This window comes from Suricata suricatta, chromosome 2, assembly GCF_006229205.1.
Source record: "Suricata suricatta isolate VVHF042 chromosome 2, meerkat_22Aug2017_6uvM2_HiC, whole genome shotgun sequence".
NCBI lineage: Eukaryota > Metazoa > Chordata > Mammalia > Carnivora > Herpestidae > Suricata > Suricata suricatta.
This window is the reverse complement of record NC_043701.1, coordinates 172,712,894-172,735,972: the sequence shown is the minus strand read 5'-3', so window position 1 is coordinate 172,735,972 and position 23,079 is coordinate 172,712,894. Positions and strand designations below refer to the sequence as shown.

General features: G+C 41.2%; 1 protein-coding gene across 1 annotated transcript in view; it reads right to left on the bottom strand.

Annotated features, from left to right (window-relative positions):
• Window positions 1-2,147: 2,147 nt before the first annotated feature.
• Window positions 2,148-23,079, bottom strand: part of PNLIPRP3 (pancreatic lipase related protein 3) — a 24,835-nt gene continuing 3,903 nt past the window's right edge. Inside the window, exons 3-12 of the mRNA XM_029920448.1 lie at window positions 19,788-19,907; window positions 19,004-19,135; window positions 16,597-16,705; window positions 14,119-14,238; window positions 13,914-14,036; window positions 10,644-10,762; window positions 7,599-7,731; window positions 5,377-5,488; window positions 2,877-3,044; window positions 2,148-2,623 (exon numbers count right to left, since the gene is read on the bottom strand). Coding sequence (XP_029776308.1) covers window positions 2,542-2,623; window positions 2,877-3,044; window positions 5,377-5,488; window positions 7,599-7,731; window positions 10,644-10,762; window positions 13,914-14,036; window positions 14,119-14,238; window positions 16,597-16,705; window positions 19,004-19,135; window positions 19,788-19,907 — 1,218 coding nt within the window. The 3' untranslated portion in view covers window positions 2,148-2,541. The remainder of the gene's footprint in view (window positions 2,624-2,876; window positions 3,045-5,376; window positions 5,489-7,598; window positions 7,732-10,643; window positions 10,763-13,913; window positions 14,037-14,118; window positions 14,239-16,596; window positions 16,706-19,003; window positions 19,136-19,787; window positions 19,908-23,079) is intronic.

Here is a 23,079-nt window from a genome sequence, read left to right as displayed (position 1 = left end):
TGACTCGTAATTTGGGCTCAGGTCATGATCCCAAGGTCATGAGATTGAGCCCTGCATCAGGCTCAGTGCTGAGCCTGGAACCTGCTTGGGATTCTGTCTCTTCCTTTGCCCCTTTCTCCCACTCGTTTTCTCTCTTTCTAAAAAACAAACAAACAAACAAATAAATAAAGAGGGGAGATTTGCTCTCTGATAACAGGGGAGAGTTCAGGATAGGAGGTATAAAATAGACATTAACCAAAAAGTAATAGGTAGAATTTCAAGACTGTTGATGACTGATTTATCGTTATATCAGCCTTCCTGATATAGGAAGGACAAAACTGTCCGGGTGCTGGCCTAGAGAAAGGAAATCTTGGTGCATTTAGGTAGAAGGTTTCCTTAATAGGATACAAAAAAAAAGAGATGGGGTTTAGGGCACTGTAGGTATTATTACTAAACTAAATTATCAGGCAATTTAAACCAGGTATGAAAGGAAATGATCTGGTTGGTAGATTTTGAGAAAGGAGATGGGTAATGGAAATGGATCAGAAGTCACCAGGAGGTCTGAGAATGTCAGTTAGTGAGCCTGAAGGGACCCAGTTGTGGTCAGCCAGGGGACCCTCACAGTAACAAGGTGGGCATTTGGGATGACATGATGATGAGGTCTGAGTGAATCAACAGCAATGAGGGTGGAGGGCGTAAATGGCTCAGTGGATTGGAAGTCATTCTTCAGCATTAATGGCAGTTCTCTCAAGGAGCAGAAGAATTTCCTGACACTCCGTGCACCAACATCCGCTGGCTCAAAATACTAAGTTACCGTAACGCAGGGCACTCAGCGAAAAAGGGAGTCATTTTTTTTTTTCTTTTAGTGTTTTCCTAGGGAACAAACAATACACTCAGAAAATAATGCTGTCACTCTAAACTTTCAGAATCCCTTTGCCTACATAGTCCACGCACAACTTTTCATCCTCACAGCATTCTAATAATGCGGGGGGGGGGGGGCAGAGAGTAAGTTCTATGGAATGTAAAGTTTGCACTTTATTAAAATAGGGTTTCTGGAAGTTAATTGGTTCTCCTTTGTCTTTTCATACTTAGAAGGAAGCAGTCAAGAGGCCTCCTGGGCAAGGAGGCAGGCCGGGACTCACAGGGCCTCATGCTGTGACTTGATCCGTAACTCTTGCTGCTGGTGGCCAAGCCCTTTTTGAAAGAGAGAAAGGCTGAGCAGAGAACAGCGCAGGCTCGGGACAGCTGCTTTGGCAGGAAGGTTTCTGCCCCCAGAGCCATGGGGCTGACTCTACCGCCAGGCTGCCAAGGCGAGCTGGGTGGGCGGCAGGAGGGCTCGGCCTCTCCTGTGGAGGCGGCCACCCTGCCCCTGCCTGGCCGAGGCCTAGGGTTGACACGCCCACCAGAGAGTAGACAACCAACCAGATGGTGCCAAATGTGTCTGCCCCTCCTTCCCTCCTTCCCTCCTTCCAGGGAGCCTTGCGTTCCAATCAGTGGGCTAGCTGCTTGGCACAATGGGAAAGAGCCCACCCCGCTTTGTTCTCTCCTTTCGGCCACAACACAAGTTTAAGTACATCCGGGGCCTCTTCTTGAGGTTCATGTGACAGCAAGGCAGCAAAGAGAATGAAGAAAACTTCTGCAGAGGACCTGTCGTCATTTCTTTTTGGCAACATTTGTAGTATACGGTGCAGCGGGCTAACCACTGAACCCGTTAGAAAACAGAGCAAATAAAAACGTTCAGCTTTCATTTGCACTGGATAAGGACAACTGAATTACAAAAGACTGAAGCAAAATTTTTTTTTTAAATTGATACATTTAAACATTACAGTATTATTATTACAAACACCAAGAGATAGTTAAGTGCTTTACAAATGAAATGCTGCCTTTAGGCTACATGCAAATTTTCTATGGAACGGTCAAGGCCCAGAGAGGAGTAATTCTCCCTGGCTGCGGGGCTTCTAGAGAAGAGGCTGACGACCCTGAGGGCCTAATGCTAACTGGTGTACACATCACAGATGAGCCCCCACATCTCTTTTACTTCACATACACCTGAAGACCAAGGAGCAACTTGGAAATAGAATGTACTCTCATCGGTTTTCGTTATTAATACAAAAGTATATCAACCCACAGGGTTCTCGTCACTATATATCATGAACTATCATCACAAGTTATCTTAGCAAGATTTAACAACAGAATAAATATTCTTTAAATCATTTTAGAACAATGATTATTTGACCTGGAAATACTTAAAATGTACTTCGAATACTCATCCAGAGTCTCGCTTCTGCCCAGTGAATTTATTCCACCAGCCGTGGGCATCTCCTCTTCTCATTCAGGGAAATTCCCACATGGCTATATTTTGTCCCTGGTACTCCGATTTTTTCAGATCACCATACTATACTCTGTCCTAGGATTCAGCCTGTTTTTAAGGCACTTTCAAAGTTTATCAAAGAGAAAAACATCTTCCATAGAAAACACCAATTGTACTTTTCTATCTCATTCATGCTTGGTTCAGATACCAACTAGAAGGAGATTCTTTCACGCTCGCATTAAGTAAATCCATCAAAACTGTATCTGAGATGGGCATGGTTTCAGGATCTGGACAACACTGGGACCCATAATGTCCTGGCTGCAGAAGGCAGATCTGGAAAATTTAACAAGGAAAAAAAGGATACTAATATGATTTTAAGGGGAAAAAGGGACATGGTAGATTTATTTTAATAAGTAATTATTATTTTGTAAACACTTTTGCAAATACAGTATTGGTTTCTTAAATAATTGTCTTTTTAATTATAACATTTCAAGATGTAAAACTTTGTATGCTAGTTGCAAATTTCAAATGATATATAGGTTTCTGATACCATTAAAATTTAAACAAAGGAAAAAGTAATACTTACTCATATCCATATTTCCCAGATACATCTATCACCATTTCTGCTCCCAACTTATTCTCAGAGGGTCCAAACACATGTTTCTTCCAAACGAACTCAATATTTGTAACATCTCCAACATTAACATCTGCATCAATTAATTTTGTATAAGTCATGCCTGGCTTAAGTGTTCCACTGTAAACAGAAAAATAAGACTCAAAAGATTGCCTTGGGTATTCTTGATGGTGTAATGAAACAACATTTATGGTATCATGAAACAGAAAATTGCATTTGCTGACATTTGCTTGTAGGAGATTCATTCTTTTTGTTCATATTGATCAGCAACTTGGAATAGCATGGGTCTGAAGCTTGAAGGAAGGGTGAGGGAAAAGGAAGACTTGACTAGTTCATGTTTTCGGGGGTGCCTGGAGAGACATCATCTTGATGGGATCTCTGTAATGAAAGGTCTGGTCTTGGCTTTATAGTGTCAGGAACCAGATTTTATTGACACCAGGAAATGATCAAACTCTCAAGGAGGAGCTAAATTCACAGAAAACTGATCTTTCAGTTCACAGTGGGGAAGTGCTTTCTCTTTACTAATATTCCAACTCTTTCCCTGGTAACTTCCTCATCTGGAAAAAAAGGATCAGGTAACCAAACGAGTCAACAAAAGCTGTTTTGGTGAGCATGGCAATAGAACAGAGAAAAGTGGATTATTTTGAGGCACAGGGCACATCTAATCCAACCCCAAATTAGACCAGATGAGATTTCCTTATTCCTGTTGTTTCCCTCTTCCTTTGTTCATTTATTGCCTGTGTCCTAAAACTGGAAGATAGGTTCCACAAGAATAGGACCTGTGGCTGAATCCTCAGCAATTCCTGGCACACAGTGGGCATTCAAATGTTTGTTGAGTGAATGAATGAATGTTGCTGTTCCTAGGGCCTGGCTTAGTCCATTTCATGTAGAATTAATTGACTTAATTACCAGAAAGCAGCTTTTTTTTTTTTTCCAAATTCTTAAGGCTAATCTTCCTGTTGCTCCCTGAACTGTCTTCACTCATTGTGAACCGTCTGTCCAATACTTCCTAACAGTGTCATTAGAAGCCCAAATGACTAAAAGGGGCCAGACTCTTGACACTTGACTAAAACCTAGGAATAGGTAGTAGGGAAATGCATTTAGTTGACTTCATTTCAAGATGAGACATCTACTGTGAACCAGAAATGCTGAATTGTCCTTAAAGAGGATCGGGTGACTACACAGCAAGATGACAAATAGCTTCTTTAGAGATTTGCAAAAGAAATGCAGAGATGTGCAAATATTCCTATACATTGTTAAGGGGGCAAGAACACCTATTTGTCCTACCTGCCACAGGTCAGGGGCCTTTCTGCAGAGCTTGAATTGTCCAGCGTTAGGCAATATCCTGTGGGCCTCAGAGCCACAAGTACATGATTGTATTGAACTGCTCTCAGAGGACTGGCTTAATGGGGACATGAAGAACAAGTGGAAATGAGATCTGCTAAGACAGGGAACAGTATTTGGAACAAAGGAACAGCATGGGTGAAGTCAGGAAGAGAGGAAAAGGTAGGATCTAGTTAATGTTGGGGAGTGCAGTCAGGGTAATGTGGCTGAGCTGAAGATGAACAAAGTCAAATGGTGGGAGACAGAGCTTGAAGGGTGGGCTGGAGACGGTGCATTGGCCAGGGTCCAGATGATCACCAACTGAACCCATATGTACAGGCAGCTGCTTAAGGCAAGATGACGGGCACAAACTGCCGGAGTGATTAATCTGATGCATCCTTCCACTGGCAAAATAACCACAAAATCTCTGTTTTTCATGCCTCTGCCCACTATTTGAAGATGATGCAAAGCAGAGAGGCAAAAATCGAATCTATTCATTGGTTTACCAAAGGGTAGCATCTAGTTAGCATGCATAATGTTAATTCAGAAATGGATTACAGAATTAACCGACAAAAGTGAAATATGTTAAGCAAAAATACTAAGGTTGACCAAAGGAAAGCTTAAGGAAAACTCAAGATCAAAGGGGACTTCAGCCAAAGGTCCACAGTGAACATCTCTATTGAATTTTTCCCACCTTTGACTGTCCCAACACATGTCCTGTATCTGTGTGTACTCCTCAGCTTCTTAGAAATCTGGAAATTTATATATGTGTCCTATTCCATAAGTGATTTGAATCTACACAAATGAAAACATATGCTCAGATCTGTATGATATTAATGGACTGAATTAACAATATATCTTGTTTAATTGTCCACTTGCTTTATTGTCTAGGTCTGTAATTTTATGCCATCACTTTCCAACATTTTCTGTTTCAAGTTGGAGCCATGGAGAACACGGATACCATGATTTCTATTTTATATCTGGCAAACATGAAAAGAAAAGGCAGGTGTGGCATGCCAGCCTGTGCCGTTCTGCTGCAGGAAGGGACCGAGCTGCTGAATGAGCCGCTCATTCACAAATGCCCAGCCCTGTGCCACCTGCCGCGTCCTCGCCCTTGGCCCTGGCCTACCTGGCTATCACAAACACCCCTGTTTTTCCAGTTGTTCCACCAACACGGAGAAACACGCTTCCTTGGGTGAAGTTGTTTCCGTTGAGTTTGACAGATAATTTGTGACTCCAACCTGGAAATAAAAAAAAAGAGAGAGAGAAAATAGAGAGGGGAAAACATGAGAAAATCATGACCTTCCAAGCACTTGGATGTGAATTCAACTTTCAGCCCTGAAATGAGGCTGTTTGTGTTCATGAAAAAAGACAACTTTATGTAGCTTGAGTGAATTGGGTGAAAAACTGCCTTTAAAGGTACATATAAATGTGCGTATTTTCATTTTACAAAAGTAAACAGTGGAATGATACTCTTTAAGGAAAATTCTTTAATTTTCTAGGCATTTTTATGACTTTTTAAGATGGATGTGTGTGTTTCCTTTCATCTATTAAATTTGTATTCTGTAGCACGTATACTTTCCACAGCCAGGTTTTTATTGGCCGTGGTTTGGCCACTAATCCAGAACAAATCTCAAACACCTATCAGGCAAGAGGGTATGTGCTTTTATAATGAGAAGCCAAGTGGGTCGGCCCTTCCTCTCCCGCAGGGCTCTGAGTTCAGAATGCCTGTTTATTTAGAGCAGGTCTGGGACAGCACGAAGCCTGTCCACAGGATAAATCCCCTTGCCAGTGGCCAAGCATTACTTTAAAAAAAAATCTAGAATGAAACAGATCTTTCATTGTGAATCCTGAAATTGTTGTATGTTTAACAACACATTTAAAAAATGCAATTCTTCCAAAAATTGTTTGGAAATGTCTGAAAGGGGGGGCGATCCTACTAGAGAGAGTTTTCAGTTCCTGAGTTAATAATTGTCAGAGTTCTCCTTCCCTCCTCAGCCCATCTCATGGCCACATCGTCACTGAGACAACTCGCCCCATGTTCCCAGTGACACCATTAGTGCTTCGTCCCATGAGCCCTTTGGGCCCCCCTCTCATCTGACCTTTAAGTGTTTTGGGGGATGCATCTTCCATTCCTCACTGTCTTTTCTTTTCTCCCTCCCTTTTACTGCTCCCCACATCGGTTTACCTTCTCTCTCTGCCATTCTTTACTCTCCTTTGTGGGTTCTCTTTCTCTGCTCTCTTTCTTCTCATTTGACACGTTTTCCTTAGGTAATTACATCATCCACCTCCACAGCCCTGATTGCCGTCTCTACACAGGGATCGCCCACATCTCTATCTGTAGACCAGTTCGGTGACCCATTCCTCTCACTGCCTCATGGGCACACACGCCCCCACATCTCAAGGCATCTCAAAACCTAATGAGTTAGAGACGGAGCCCACCTACTTCCTCCAAGCCAGCCTTTCTTTCTGTGTTATCCAGTTCGCTGAATGGAACATTGTCCAGCTAGCCAGAATCATCCTTGACTTCCTGACCTTCTGCATCCCTCAAATCCATTCACCAAGTTCCTTTGTGATTCTGCCTCCCAACCATCTCTGGCCTCGCTCCGCTTCTCCTCCCTTTCTGTCCAGCTTTACTGACACATAACTGACATATAACACTGTGTGGGTGGCCATTGTGATATAATGATATGCATGTATTGTGAAAGGATTACCACTATCAGGTTAGTTAACACACCCATCACCTCACATGGTGGTGAGGCAACACTTGTTCTAACAGGCCATTCTGCCTCTATCTCTTCTTCTTCGAATCCATGTAGCAACCAGAATGATTTTTTAAGAAACCAGTCTGATCATCTTAATATCCTTCGGTGGCTTTCTATTAGTTCCTAGACAAAGTCCAAACTCCCCACATGACATGCAATTTCATTATTTGATTTAATTTACTTCTCCTGCCTCATCTCATATTATTCCCCTCCTGGTCTCTCCAGTCCTGTTGAGGAAGTCTTCTTTCTGATTTGGCTCTCTCGCACCTCAAGGCACTGACATGTGTAGTTCCTTCTGACTGGAATACTCCCATTTCCTTTTCCCTCTTACTCATCTTTCAAGAGTCAGCGTAGAATTTACTTTCCCTCAGAAAGCTCCCTTGGCTTCGTTGTGGAGGTTCCTCCCTTGTATGTCTCCCAACAGAACACTTATTACTCGGGATTGACCCTCCCCAGTAGACTCCTCATTGGATCCTCAGAGTCTGGCACAATGCCCAGTTATTTAGTAGACACTCAGTAAAAACTGTTGAATTTTTAAAGATAAGTACCTTAAAGCATTACAATAAAACTGAGCCCTGATACTTACGGGCAAATGGGGAAAGAGTCCCTGTGTTTAAAAAATAATACACTCTCTTAGACTGCGTACTTTTGAGGTGAAATCTATCAGCAAAATGACCCATTGTTGGGCAACCTTCTTTGGGACAATGGAAGCAATTTCCCTGGTGACAGAAAATAAGAGGTAGTCAGAAATATAATTAGAAATGTTGACCTTCAATAAACTCCTAATATATTATTAAACTACAGTAAATCCTTGAAATTTAAATAAAGCACATGCATTTCAAAATGACTAAGCTGTTGGGGCACCAGGGTGGCTCAGTCAGTTAAGCATCAGATTTTGGCTCAAGTCATGATCTCATGGTTAGTGAGTTAGAGCTCTGCATCCGAGACTGAAGCACGGAACCTGCTTTGGATACTCTGTCCCCCACCACTTCTGCTCCTCCCCTAAACACGCATGCCCTTTCTCTCTATCTCAAAAATAAATAAACATCTGGGGAAAAAATGACTAAGTTGCCTAACAGGCCATCTGATTGTTTTCAAAAACAAAACCAAATAAAACAAAAGTAATAGAGGGAGAAAATGCCTATTAGAAACATAAATAAATGATATGAATAGATAATCCATAGAAGAGAGAAACCAAATAGTCAATAACTATGCTCAATCTTACTAGGTGTCAGGGATGTGCTAATTAAATCGACATACAATTTCATATTCAGCAGATTTGTAAAAATTTTTAAAAATGGCGACATCAAGTAGTAGGGAAGACACGGAGTGTGGGATTCTCATTTGCTCCTGTTGGGAATATAAATGGACAGGTATGGCAGACAGCAATTTGGTAATATCTAATAAAGACAGAAATGCACATACACTTTGACAATTTCACTTGTATTACATTCCGTAAAGCAACTTCCACACAAGCCCACTAGCAGACAGACAGGAGTGTTTACTACAGAATTGCTTTTAATAAGAAAAATTGGAAACAACCAAAATGCCCATTAGTAGGGGAATGAATAAAAAAATTGTGGCTGATTTCTGTAAAATAAATACATTAGATCTACATATATTAACGTAGATCTCAAATATATTTTATTTTATGTTAAACATTATTAGTGTTTATTTTTGAGAGAGAGAGCGAGAGAGTGAGCACAGGCAGGCATGCACAAGTGGGGGAGGGGCAGAGACAGAAGAGGACACAGGCTCCAATGCAGGGCTCCAGCTCATGAGCCATGAGATCCTGACCTGATCCGAAGCCAGTCGCTCAATCCGCTCAATCGATTGAGCCATCCAGGTGCCCCCAGATCTCAAATTTATAAAATTTAACAAACAAAAAAGTAAATCCAGAAAGATACAGTATAATACTATTTATTTGATATAATATCAGATTCATTTCAAACCCTGTGTTAGGAGAGGGTGTGAAGGGAATACTTAGGTAGTTCACTTTCATCTGTAAGTTTTGAAATCTAAAGCAAAACTAACAAAATGTTAACTTAAGAAAATCTGGGTAGTGGCATTTGAATATTTGTTATTTTAGGGTTTGAACGTTCAGATTTATGAAACATGGACATTTAGGCTAGGATGATAGTAAAATATCCCATGTAAAACTCTATTTTTAATGAAGAAACATTCTAACAATAATAAAAGGGGTCATATTTATTAAGCACTTACCATGTGTCAGCCACTTTTTAAGTATTTTATGTGCCTTTAACTCAATTAGTCCTTACAAGTTCTCTTTATTATTCTAGTGCTTTCAGTCTCTCTATTTAACAGATGAGGAAACTGAAGTACAGAGAAATTAAATTTAATTCGTCCAATGTTGTGTGTCTAATAAGCGATGGAGCAAGAATGTGAACCTTGTACTAGAATGCCTATTTTTTTATTTTATTTTATTCTGTTCTATTTATTTAATTTCATCTCACCTCATGTTTATGACTGTTTGGGTAAGAAGCACAATAAAACACATCAAGGACATTGACTCCGTGTTCTCTAGTTTGTAGCCATAATTAGCATCCATGTGGCACAGGAGCCTAAACTGCTCCAATGTCACAGACTGTGCCCCATTATCTCTGAATATACAGTGATTCTGAGCATCTCTTCCACCTGCCTTCAGTATACTAAATGTCAAGATCCCTTCAGCACTCAGAGCAGCATCTGGGGCCGGAAGGAGAGGAAGTGGGTAGGATGAGGTCCCTGGGGAAATGTCAGTGTTTGGCTCACAAGCTTCATGGACGTGCCATGAATCAGAACCCGCTGGGGAGACCGAGAAGGTGGCCTGAGGACACCCCATCACCTTGCTCTGTAAGACCAGGGAAATGCTTATTCCTGTCTAACACTGCACTTAGTCACAAAGTGCTATTACTTACAATAAACTTCAGCTGGAAGCCCCACATTTTTCTACCCTGATAAAACAGGGAATTAGGTCTCTAAAGCATCAGAAAGAAAATCTTTTGCACTTTTCACTACAAAATAGATTTTCTTTCTCCTTTTCATAGTGATAACCAAATGAAAAATACATTTAACTCAGATCTGGCACCATTCGCTTTATGATTCTAGCAAAATCAGATTTGGTATTTTGTCCCTTATTGATCTGTGTGGAACTCCTGTGAGCTATCTGCGCCTTCGCTCTGCTCTGTATAAATAATTAAATTTTAATAAAATAATTTTCATGTTCCAAGTAAATAGTAATATGTTTCGTTGTAGCTATTGATTGGTTCAGCCTTCTCAGGGCATCTTTGAAGATGACATTTAAAATATATACACAGAAAATTTTTGCCCCGGACTTATGGCTGTTACACAGTAGCATCTAATTACCGCATAACAAATGGCCCCAAAAGCAAACCTGGATATAATCTTCAAAAGAGCTGAAACAACCAGAATACAAATAGGTGGTTTACTTATTTAAGCCCTTCAGCCATCCAGATACTGTTCAGTACTCTGCACAGAGAAAGAATCTATTATTTCCCAAAATGGCAGATGTATTTTTTGCCACATACTCAAAGCACTAATTTTTAGTTGGCCGATCGTGCTTCAAAAACAGACTTGCTAATTAAGTTCCACTGCAAAATGCTTTACTTACTGCTTTAAAAGATTTGTAGGATCTACAAGGATAAGCAATAAATGCATCAGGATTGAGGATGCTTTCAATATAAAAGCGATGACTTCGGGCATGGTCGCATTCAAAGAAGGAAGCCACGTCTGTGAAGACAATTTCCAATTAATAGAGAGCAATAAACTGATTAACTGATAACTGATCATGTGAACCATTTCTTAGAAAAGTAACTTAAAAAAGCAACAACAGATTCTTGAGTTGGGAGGTCTAGACAGCCAGATCTTGTGTGTAGGCTTGGATATTGTGCAATATTTATCTATTATGTATCATTTTCTCTGTATCAAAGAGTTCTTTGTGTGACTCTCAAGGGACTTTCAAGCAGGGTAGATAAACAAATGCAAACACAGATGACTCCGTGTTCGGATACCAACATCTTCCATACTTCCTGGATCTTTGATGTAAAGCCTTAGGTATTCTTGTGCACACATCTCTACCTTAGACCAGTTAGTGCTCTCTCTCTCTCTCTCTGTTTCTGCAGGAAGGTTGAACTCCCTGCTCTTCAATCGCAAAACAGCTAACAACATTAACCAAACACAGCTTCAGCTGAATTTCCAGGTGTGACAGGTGAGAGGTATTATGAAGAATGCTAAATAGAAGTTAGTTTTGTCATTGTCAGGCATGACATTATTGCCATTAATAGTTAAGATTGTTGCAATAATGAAGGCATACCTAAATACATTTGTGCATTCTGAAGTTACCATAGTATTCTAGTCATTTATGCTCTTTATCTTGTACAGCAACATTTTTAGGGTCTGGCATGGACTATTCTTCTACACAGCTTGGTTGATCTTTGAAGAACTAGATTTTGTTTTAGTATATACAGTAGATCGTTATTCTACAATAGTGGCTTCCAATGAATCACTCTTTTTCAGTTTCTCACCTTTTTGCAGTATCAGGTTACCATTCTTCGTTTCAAGAACAAGGAGCCATTAATTTTTCACAGTCCCCCCACCCCGTATTACAGGCTAGTCTTGTGATTTGCTTTGACCAACAGAACATGGAGGAATTGACCCTGTGCAAGTTCAGGACCTCTGTCTTAAGCAACCTTCTAGCATCCACTTTTGCTTTTGCAAGATGTTAAGAAATCCTGATTAATTGGCTGGAAAGAAAGGCCCTGAACAATAACAAACCACTTCGAGAGAAGAACCAGTACTGAGACTCCAGATATGGAAGACCATGTTGGACCTTCCCACGTAGATTAATCCAGCGTAGCCCCCAGCTGGATGCAATCACATGACTCACTTCACAAAGCAAACTCTGCAGAACTCCGCTGGAATCTTGACACTCAGAACAATAGGCAATAAAACCATTGTTCTTTTAAGCCATTATGCTTTATCATGGAGTAGATAATTGAGACAGGGTAATTTCAGAAAGCAGAGATCGATACTTGGCATCATCTTTTTTTTTTTTAACAGGGACTTCTCTTACATCAGGTCTTTTTATGTTCAAATTTATACTCATGATTAATTGTGATTTAGACAAGATGTTCATTATCATATAAGAAAACATAAATATTAAAAGTAAATTATTTCTTAGTAACAAATATAATGTAAAATAGAATAGCTTATGTCTTAAAACTCATCTAAATCATAACATGAATGATACACAAACTTAAATAAAGCTGTAGGGAATTTTATAATGTCTTAAAATGATAGCTTGTGATGAATGTATTTTACTTGATGTAATTCTTTATAGAATTTCAAATGTCCTGTGTGTGTGTGTGTATATATATATATATATATATATATATATATATATATATAGTGATATAAAGAAATATTACAATCTATATTTTATCCTAATAGAAAGGGTTTTAAGTCACAATATGGAAAATAAGAAGACAAGTTTTATAACAGGCCTTATTTGCCTGAATTTTGCTGATCTCTTCTAGATGGTATTGGATTTCTCATTTTGAATATCTAATTCACCACTTGTTTCTTTCCTTCAAAAGACATTGCAAATACAGACTTCTAATCACATTTACTTTTCCGAACAGATATTAAAACTTTTCAATTTGTCTCTAGAGAAGAGGAAATTCAAGCTACGCTCAGTGTCATGATCTGTGTTTCTTTGCACTACGCCAGCCAATTGGAAGATGAAATAATTACATCACCTAGATAGTCTGACCACATGGAATCAGATGGTGAGATATGTAGGGTCATCAATTTATTATCACATCATCATACATCCTACTATTGTGTACTTTATGTGTTATTGTATGATATGTTTCATTATTTACATGATGGTGATGTATTGATCTGGAGAATAATGAAATTCCCAAATAATAATTTTTGGTGTCTTACTACAAAGTGCTCTATAGATATTACTGTTACTAGAAACTACTATAAAGGGTTATATACTATTTGTTTAAGGTGTGATTAATGTAATTTGTGATCAATAGTGATTCTGTTAAAAAGTAAGTCACACCGTATCTCTCCTCTGCTCAAAATCCTCCCAAGGCCCCCATCTCAGTTGAGTAAAAGCTGAAATCTCTCCTAGGGTTTATAAAGCACTGCATTATCTCCCTCTGCACCTGTTCCTTTTCCAACCTCATGGCTACAATTCTCCTCTCTCAATTCACTCCAGCCCTGACTGGCTCCTCACTGCCATGAACTTCCCAGGCAGGCTCCTGCCATAGGCCCTTTACACTTGCTGTCCCCCACCCATTGGCCCCGAATGCCTTTCCCCCAGGTATCCACATGGCTAACTCCTTTAGGCCATCTTGTCAGTAAGGGCTCCCTGGCCACCCTATCAAAAATCTCCTTTCCCCACTCGACCGCTATTATCACCAATGCCTCATATTCCATTCTACACTTTGCTTTGTCTCCTTACTCTTTTATTGTTTTTCTAGAAAATTATAACATTAGCTCCATCAGGGTAGGGTTTTTGCCTTTCATATTCACTCTTACATCTGCTGTTCCTGGAATAATGCCTCGTGCATAGTAGGCACCCTGCAATAATGCCTCACACATAGTAGGCACTCTTGATACATATTTGTCAAATGAATGAATACATCCTCCTTGTTTAAACCAAGTGACTACAATATGCTAGATATTCTGATAGGGGCTGGGGATATGAGAATACCTAAGACACTGACACTGATCTTGCAGAGCTCACTAGTGGGAGCTTCATACGTGTAACCGTGTTTTACACTAACATATATTTTCATATTATATTATGTGCAAAAGAGTGTGGATCCTATCCAAAGCCAGCTTCATATTTTAGAAAGCGATTTACCTTCTTTATAAGCATTGAAATCCAAGTTAAATAAAGGTGTAATTAAGTCTCCACATCCTGGCATGTGCTTCCCTCCATTTGGGTAAAAGTCAAGGTGACCACAAGCATTAATAGTTCCAGCACCTGAAATGGTTAAAAGCAGGATAAGTGCTTTAAAATTCTTCTCCATTCTTCAGTCTAGTTTCTGTTTGTTTTTAAAACTTACCAAACTCAAAGAGTAAGCGAACTGCATTTGTATGAATAACATCGACAAAGTCGGCATCCGAGGGGTCCAGCCTTACTTCCTTTGGAGTGTTGTGGAAATATGGCCCAGCCGGGTCCAACCCTGGGAGAAAGCATAATGTCTTTTAAGCCAAAACATGTACTATACAAGAGTTCACGGGATAGTGTTGTTTTGGAAGGACAGATGGTGAGGGCAAGGTATTCTATCCTATATGGTTGATATAGGTCAAACACCACCCCAGACAAAGGATAGGTATACAAATTAAGCATATAAATGCAGGTCTCTATATATTACAATATCATATTCCTATATACAAGTAAGGCCGTATCTAGACAATGGCAAAACAGCCAATAAAGTCAGAAAAGTCAAAGAGGCTACTCTAGGGTCTGTACATGGACTATCATATACCTAATTAAGGTTATGGATTGCAGATGATCTCAAAAGCAACATCTGCATGTAAAAATATAAATAAAAATAAAAGATAAGAGCTCTTCAATATGTAAACATGAATCTACAAAGCAACACACTTAAAATAATAGAATTCTAGTTTCCAGCTATGGCTCACTTAGTTTCACTTCATTATATTACAGATGAAAAGCTTGAAGCCAAGGGAAGTGCAGTGACTTGACAAGGTCACCATATATTGGAAGCAAAATAGACTAAGAGCCCAGGTGTCTAGACCATCAGCCCACTGTCTCCTGTTCAAATGTCTAATAAAGATAAAGGGAAGCTATCTAGAGGTCCCTAAGAGGTTATGACCATTCACATGTCCTCTCATTTACACATCTGACAATGATTTATCAAGCACTTAGTAAGTGCCAAGTTCAGCAATTGGATACAAGGAATAAGGCCTAGCCTTGTCCTCCAGGAGCTTTCCATCTGGTGAGGAAGGCGCCCTGATCCAGTCTGCTCAGTGCAGAGAGAGAGGTGAGCATAGCTATTAGACAGACACAGGGAGGTGACATGTAAACCAGTCTTGGCAAATGGGGGCATGCTTCCGCTGGAGATGGGAAATGCGAGCAGAGGTCTGAGGGCCCAGCAGAGTCCGCCAGGGTACAGAGGGGTCAGCAGCACCCCCGGGGTAAGAGACTTTCCATGGCCTCCAGGTGAGGCAGGTAAGCACATCGGGGAACCTATACAGTGAACTGATTTTTGAGCAAGAGTGTGTAGAGCTTCAGAACTGGGTGAAAGGTGAAGACAGCCCTGTAATCACGAGCCAGGTGTGGTCTGAGCCATGGGAAGGGGTCTGGACGTCAGTCACCCGGTTGGCAGTGGGAAGCTCTTACGAGCTTGCAAAAGGGGAGATCTGTCTGTATTTTACAGCAAAACCATTTTGCTGCAAAATGGAGACCGGATCCTAGCCTGGGGAGGACCTGGAGCAGAGCTATGGCTGTGGAAATGCGGCGTGTGTGACAAGTGGCGCATTTATTTGCCTCATAATCTATCTTCAACTCTAGGAAGTCTGTCTGGCTGCCTGTTTGTTTAGTGTGTAATTAATTACTGGTTAGTTACAAACTTCTGATGAAGTCAAGAGCCCTATAGAGATGTATCCAAATAGAGCAGAGACACCTCAGACTCTATTGATCGGAGGACAGGCATATAGCAGGGGAGACAGGAGCCTGGGCTTCTGGTCCTAGCATCTCTCTGGAGGAGAGGCAACAGAAGTTTCAACGTATGGGTGTCTTAAAAATCTATCATTTAGGGGCACCTGGTGGCTTGGTAGGTTAAATGTCAGACTCTTGACTTCTGCTCAGTTCATGACCTCTCGGTTCACTAGCTAGCTGACCGAGTGTTGGTTGGGAAGGCAGAGGGGAGAGAGGCCAGCCCAACTTGTTGATACTGGAGCTGACATTTCCATCTCCATCCATCGGACTCCACTGGTTTGGAAGTCAGAGTGCAAGGAACAGATATGATTAAGTATCATCCTCAAAAACCGAATTCACAGTGTAAACTGATTCCTACTAACTCATTATATATACTTGGCTCCCCAATTTGTTTTTAGACTTAACAGTACATCCAGGAGTAACAGCCAACATTTAAGCAACCGAAACAGCACGGACACCGGCCTTCAACGAGTCCCACAGAGGCAGCATCCCCGTGAGCTGCGACCCAGGTGCGTCACGGACGCCATCCCAGGACCATCAGGGGGCCCTCACCCATCCCCTGTGTTGGCTAGCGGTGCGGAGTTGCAAAGCGTGGCTTGTGTGTCATCGTTCGTCAGCCGTCCTCCACAGGATGGCCGCCACAGCTTCCGTGACTTTGCCACCACGAGTAACACCACAGCCAACGCTCTTGAACGTCGGCCTACACGCTCATGCTTTGAAGACACTTTTATGTTCCAGTTTAGTTGAGTCACATTTTTCTCCTGTCTTACATCTGCTTCTGCCTCTTTCCTTGGTGCTTCTGATACTTGATTTTGTGTGTAAGCAAATTCAAGGCCCAACTCCAGGGCAGGCTTACCCGTTATTCTTCCAAGACCTGGGACCCTTGACCCGGCTTCCCCAGCCAGGTGCGCCCCCACACTGTGGCCGATCAAGTGCACTTTTGAAGGAGAATATCCAAATTTTTTCTGGTAGGGGTTTAAAAGAAAACAACAAATATTTTTAAAAGATCAGGTAAAGTGGCTTTAATGTTCTTGACCTATGCTTGGCATAACTGTCCCTGTCACACACAGGATGGGGACCAGTCCAGTGACAACATGACCCCCGTACCCATCTCCTTGCTAGTCTGGATGAAGGAGAAAGCAGCGGGCAGGCTTGGAAGAATGGCTTCTGTCAGGGTCTTCCCTGGGTGCTAAGCAGCCTCACGGTCCTCAGGAAAGGAACAGCCCAGGTGCTACCTCCGTGGCTCCCAGCCCATGTCCATTCTTGCTGAGACCCAAGCCTTCCAGCACATTCCCAGCGCGGGCCAGATGCAGTCCGACCCAGGCTGTTACCCACCTTCCCTGTGTCTGTCTCCTCCAGCTCTCCAGCTGAAGGCAACTGGGACAAATGTCTGGGATGACTTTGGTCTTCAAAGAGGGGTTTTTAAGAATATTCACAAAGTGACTATGTGCCTAGGAGTTACACACACACACACACACACACACACACACACACACACACACTCAACTTAAAAAGGAACAAAGGAGCAGCATTTTTAGTTTCATCTAAGCTTCGATTTCTCTTCAAGATAATAGTGAATATCAAGCGATCACCTTCACTTGGATAAACGTGTCATTTGATCAAATGTCCCATTTTTTATTTTCCCGGTAATGGAAAATAATGACAGTAATGACAATAATATGGGCTCCTGTATAAAGGGTATTTCCTCTCTGGTTTGCACGTGAATGGCTGCCCAGGATGTCTCCGGGTCCTTAGGGAACCCCTTCCTCTGCCGCTGTCACCCTTTGAAATCTCCACTTCCTGTCCTGGGCTCCCTCCACAGCCTGGTATCTGAGATCAGCCCTCCTTGCCCTCAGCCTTCGCCTCCTGTCTCCATCAATTTACTGAACATTTAGCTCAGCAAATGTTTTCCCCTTCAGTTCAGCAAACACTTCCTCTCCTACAGGCCACTACAACTTGTTTCCTGGACCTAAGAAAGCCCACGGCTCAGTCCTCAGAATCAACAAAAAATTCACAAAAGTTTAAGATGCGTTTTTTTTCTCTGAAGAGGAGATGAAACTGGCTGCATCCTTTGGGTACAAGGACCCATTCTAAGTATCTCCTGGTGCCCCGGTCTCCCTTGACAGCAGGAAGAGTTGACAAGCAGTGTCAAGCAGAGGTGAGTACTTGGCTCCCTGATTCCTCACTGTGGGTTCCAAAGTCACGTCCCATGGCCGCCCATCTAAGTTAGCGGCTGCTTCAGTCTCTCTCCACCCTACTGCCTTGGGCTGTTCATAATATTGTCCCCACACTTTGTCAGAGTAGGAACACTGTCTCACTCGCCGTGTACTTTCAGTGACTAGAACAGTGCCCAGCCCACAGCAAGTGCAGAGAAAAATCCTTGTGGAGTGAATGAATGAACCTTCCTTAAGAGTCTGAAAGGGTCATTAATCTTTAGATTTCACTTCACTGCATTTTATGGTGGGAAATTACTTTCCATTAAGGTAAAGCATTCAGAGACTTATAAATGTCTCAGGGTATATCCCTCATAAATAGCAAAGTCTATTTGATTCTTTTAGAAAACATATAGGTCGTTGTGCCTGGACTGGACTAAAGACCTAAGTCACTGCCATAGAACCCAATCTCTGTAGGGAAAATGTATTTCACATTATAAACAAATAACATTCATAAGATGGGAACAGTTTAGAATCATTAACGATAGGTTTACAATGCAACGAAAACTAACCAGCATGAGAGGGTCCTACAAGCTGACCCAGGAAGCCACCCTGGGGTGGGGGTGGGGAAGCATTTGGTGAAGAGCCTGTGAAGGGACACTGCCACCAAGTGGCACTTTGCAGAACCACAGGCACTTCTTTCCCAAGAAGTAATTTCCCTCTTCTAGTCACCACAGGAATGCTTTTAGTACCCCACTTGTTCAGAACTTGTGTAAGATAATGAAAAAAAAGCCATAAAATTGACCCAAATTCTTGGTGTTCTGATGCAAAACCAATTAAACATAATTTTATTTATTTATTTTTTTAAATCATTAGGGGCACATGGGTGGCTCAGTTGGTTAAACATCCAACTTTGGCTCAGGTCACCATCTCACGTGAGTCCGAGCCCTGCATCAGGCTCTGTGGGGAGAGCTTGGAGCCTGCGTCGAATTCTGTGCCTCCCTCTCTCCCTGCCTCCCTCCCCACCTCACGCTTTGTCTCTCTCTCTCTCTCTCTCTCTCTTGAAAATAAATAAACATTAGGTAACATTTACCACTCAACTTTTCTTACCATGAGAACATCGATAAAATATGCCACCTCGGCACCGACCACGCGGAGATTGTTTACGGCGTGGATGTATTCTAGGGAACCATTAATCCAGTCTAGGTTAATGCAGTTCGCGTCTTCCACTTTGAGTAGCACCTGGCACAAAGATTTATTATAAGTATTTAAGAAATGAGAATTCAAGCAAAGCAAAGTCACTGAACAATGCATTCCATAATAGGAAAAAACACTACCAGGTACTGAAAACCTACTATGTGCTAGGCCCCATCCCAAGCCTTTTACATATATCAGTATATTTCTTCCCCATTTACAGAGAAGGAATCTGAAGCACAAACAGATTAATTAAACTTGTGCAGGATCTTAGTAAGTAGAACCATGGTATGAATTCAGGCATCCTGACACTGCTGTACTATATGGTCTTATAAATAATCGCTTACTATGTTAGCAGTCTATTAATCTTGAGTATCCGAGAGGAAAACTAATTTCTTGGAGTGAACCTGGAAATTTTTTTCCCTTAAGTGAGAAATTTATCGTAGTATTCAATCTTTTGTCAAAAGTGAGAATTTATCAGAGACTAATTATAAAAAATATGCTCCCTTTTTAATCTATACAATTCATAATAAGTGGGCATAAATGGGAAATGGATAATTCACTGGGGCCTTGCGACCAGGACAATGTGAGTAACTGAATAATGGAGGAATTTCCATGAAAATGTACTAATTTATGTGAAGTACACACCCATTCATCAAACAGCTTAGCCCAGTACAAGAAGAGTGTATGCACATCATACATTGCACATGTCTTGTTGCCATTTTCCATCTGTTTTCCATCCGGGTATGTTGATACGGGTCATCTTGTCGGTTCCAAAGTGTGAGGCTTGGATAGTTCGATAATTAACTGCACTGATCTCCTATTTCGAGTGAAAAGAGATTAAGGTAAAAAAAATAATTCAAAATTATTTGACATTTAGTAGAATTATTCTGTCTGCTCAGAAGTCTTCCACTAGATTTGATTTTTAACAACCTTCTTTAAAACACTGTAACCAAAGAAATAGTTACTGCGACACACAGCAAAATACCAAGAAGGTATTAATGCATTATAAAAGACAAGATACAAATTTAATCACTGGGAGAGGAAAATGTGTGGTTTTAAGGCAATGTTTCCGTCCGGGCTTCAGGACTGTGCTGGGTCAGAGTCCGTCAGGGCTTCTGTCGGCCTTACTTCTGTAGAGCATTTCTCTGTCGCCAACGAAATTCATGGGTAACGTGTTATTGGAGACTTAAAAGCATGCCACAGTGGTAGCCAAACAGATTTTTACCCGGCCTTACGAATGAGGAATCCAGGTTAGGATCTCCCCACGTGCAGCAGAACAGCACACTAAAGATCATTTTACGTAATTACATTAAATGCTCTTTTGTATTTATTATATTTTGTTGAATTCTTTTTATAACCAAACTCAATGGAAGTGATACTATGAATTTAGGTAATTGCATTAGTAAGAGAAAAAAATGAAAAGACACAATGGAAGAAATGTGCAACATTCCATTTTGAGAAAAAGTGAATAGTCTAATCAGCAAACTGCAAATTTGACGACGGTGAATCCTGACACTGGACAGACAGTAATGCATTTGGATGCCTGTGCAACGCAAACAAAGAGCCTGCTCCCAGTACCAGTGGTTGATAGTAACACACAGTTAATCATACAACTTGCTGGCTAAAGTGTCTCCAAGATGGTGAGCAAACAATGACGAGAATCCTAAATTAGTTTACACAGTAATTGCAATAGAGCTACACTCAGAGTTGCCTACGTGCCAGGAATTGTTCTAAGCACTTTGTAGAGTAGCTCATTTAACTTTCACACTGCTGTGAAGTAGGTACTAATTTCACAGAGTAGGAAAGAACACGAGAGGTCACTTGTCCCAGAGCACTGTAGCTGAGTCCTGAGTCGTGGTCCTTCTCTGAAGTCGTGTGTTTCACCACTGAGCTCTCCAGTTAGGATCTGATCCTACCGTCCTTTACCGATAGAGCCCAGAGCAGATGTGGGATTCGCTGAGGCAGATAATAAAATCATGTGTACCTGGGCCTTCCAGGAACCAATGCTCTGCTAAATAACGGAATCCCAGAGCAAAAACACCTGTCCACCTGTATACTTAGAAGAATCCAGATGCTCATTCCAACTCTAGCTGGAAGCCCTTAAACACCTACTCTATTTCTATTTCTGTGCTCCCCCCCCCCCAAATATCTTATTTGGGAAAAGGAATTTGGTAGAAAAAGCTTGTTGAATCTTTCCCTGTCATGAGACTTGCTGGAAGTGAGACCTTGAGAGAGCTTCAAGGTGGCAATCTGACGATTGTGGGGTCCGAGCATCCTCCATTGTCACAAAAGCCCCAGAAGAATTTAATAAAATGGGAAAGGTAGAAAACCCACTATTGTTTACTTCCTATTCAATCTGGCACACCCTGTGAAATGGCACACTAACCTAGAAAATGCGGAACTCAACACTGCATCATGGGATCAACTCAAAGAAGACAACTCAGATTCTGCCATCACAGGGACAGAACCTTAAAAGGGTGCTGGGACAGAATGTCTTCCAGAGAAAGGGCTAGTTAAAGTCTCAGTGTTGAGCTAGGTGTTCAGGCCTTTACTTTTAACGTTCTTACCTTTGAGGAATCATAGGACCTAACTGGAAAGAGATCAACCCATTCTACAAAGCACGACTACTTCCTAGGTGATCTCGTTTCTAGTAAGTCAAAAGTAGTCACCAGTTAGGTATGTTCTAGCCTGGAGAAAAGCTGCAGGCACAGAACCTACCATGATTATGCAAAACATGCATCACCAGTAGCAACTGCATGAGCCACTCTGGGGGACAGTAGTTTGGTTGTATTCTTGCAGAAATGTAGCTGTGTAGACCTAGGACTCTCAGGAGAGTCAAGTTTATTGCACCATGTTTAGCTTTAACAGTTCCTCTATCTGAGAAAAGAGTGTTTACTTCTGCTTCTTCATAAATGAAGTCAGATTTTCCCACTGGAGCATTCGGGTCCATATGGGTAGAAAACTTTAACAACAAACTTCCATCCATTGCAAAATTCAAGTACAGATTTGGTTTGTCACATGGGTTTTTCCAAATGGAAGGGAGTGGTACAGACTTGAGGAGCATTGTTTTTATGGTCCCTTAGGAAAGTGCTCAGGGTCTGATATTCTCTGCATTGCCTTTAGAGCCTAGACTCTCCTAAAGACTGACCTTCATCATCTGTTTTGGTACCCATTGCTCCACAAAAGTTCAGGTGCATGGCCACTGTGCAGAAGGATGAAAGATCAATCAATGAGTTCTTTGAGGACTGAAGGTCAAGGTCAGGGGTACAGTTAGTCCTAAATGCACACATATACCCTAAAAGTCCTAAACAAATAGTGATGGTTCCCCAAAACATTTTTATTCAACAGATACTCTTTACATTAAAAACTTACAGTAAAGTATATGTAATGTAAAAATTGTCATTTTAACCATTTTCAAGTATACAATTCAGTGACGTTAAGTCACTCACATTGTTGTGCAACCATCAACACCATCCCTCTCAAGGAACTGTCTATCATCCCAAACTGAAATCCTGCACCCATTAAACAGTAACTCTCCATTATTCCCTGCCCCTGCCTCTGGTAACTATTATTCTACTTTCCTCTATGAGTGTGATTGTTCAAATAGATGTTTCATCTAACTGGAATTATACCATGTTTGCCCCTTTGTGTCTAGCTTATTTAGCTCAGCAAAATGGTTTCAAGGTTCATCCATGTTGTAGCATCTACCACAATTTCATTTCTTTTCAATGCTGAACGATATTCTTCTCTTTGCTTTTTGATAGTTATAAAAATCAAACTTTTAAGTACACTTTCTTTGTAAGTTTCTCCATACCCAAAATAAAGACTTTCCTTCCTTATTTTACTTTTTTAATAGTTTATTGTCACATTGGTTTCCATACAACACCCAGTGCTCTTCCCCATAAGTGCCCTCCTCCATCACCACCACCTCTTTTCCCCCCTCCCCCTTCCCCATCAACTCTCAGTTCATTTTCAGCATTCAATAGTCT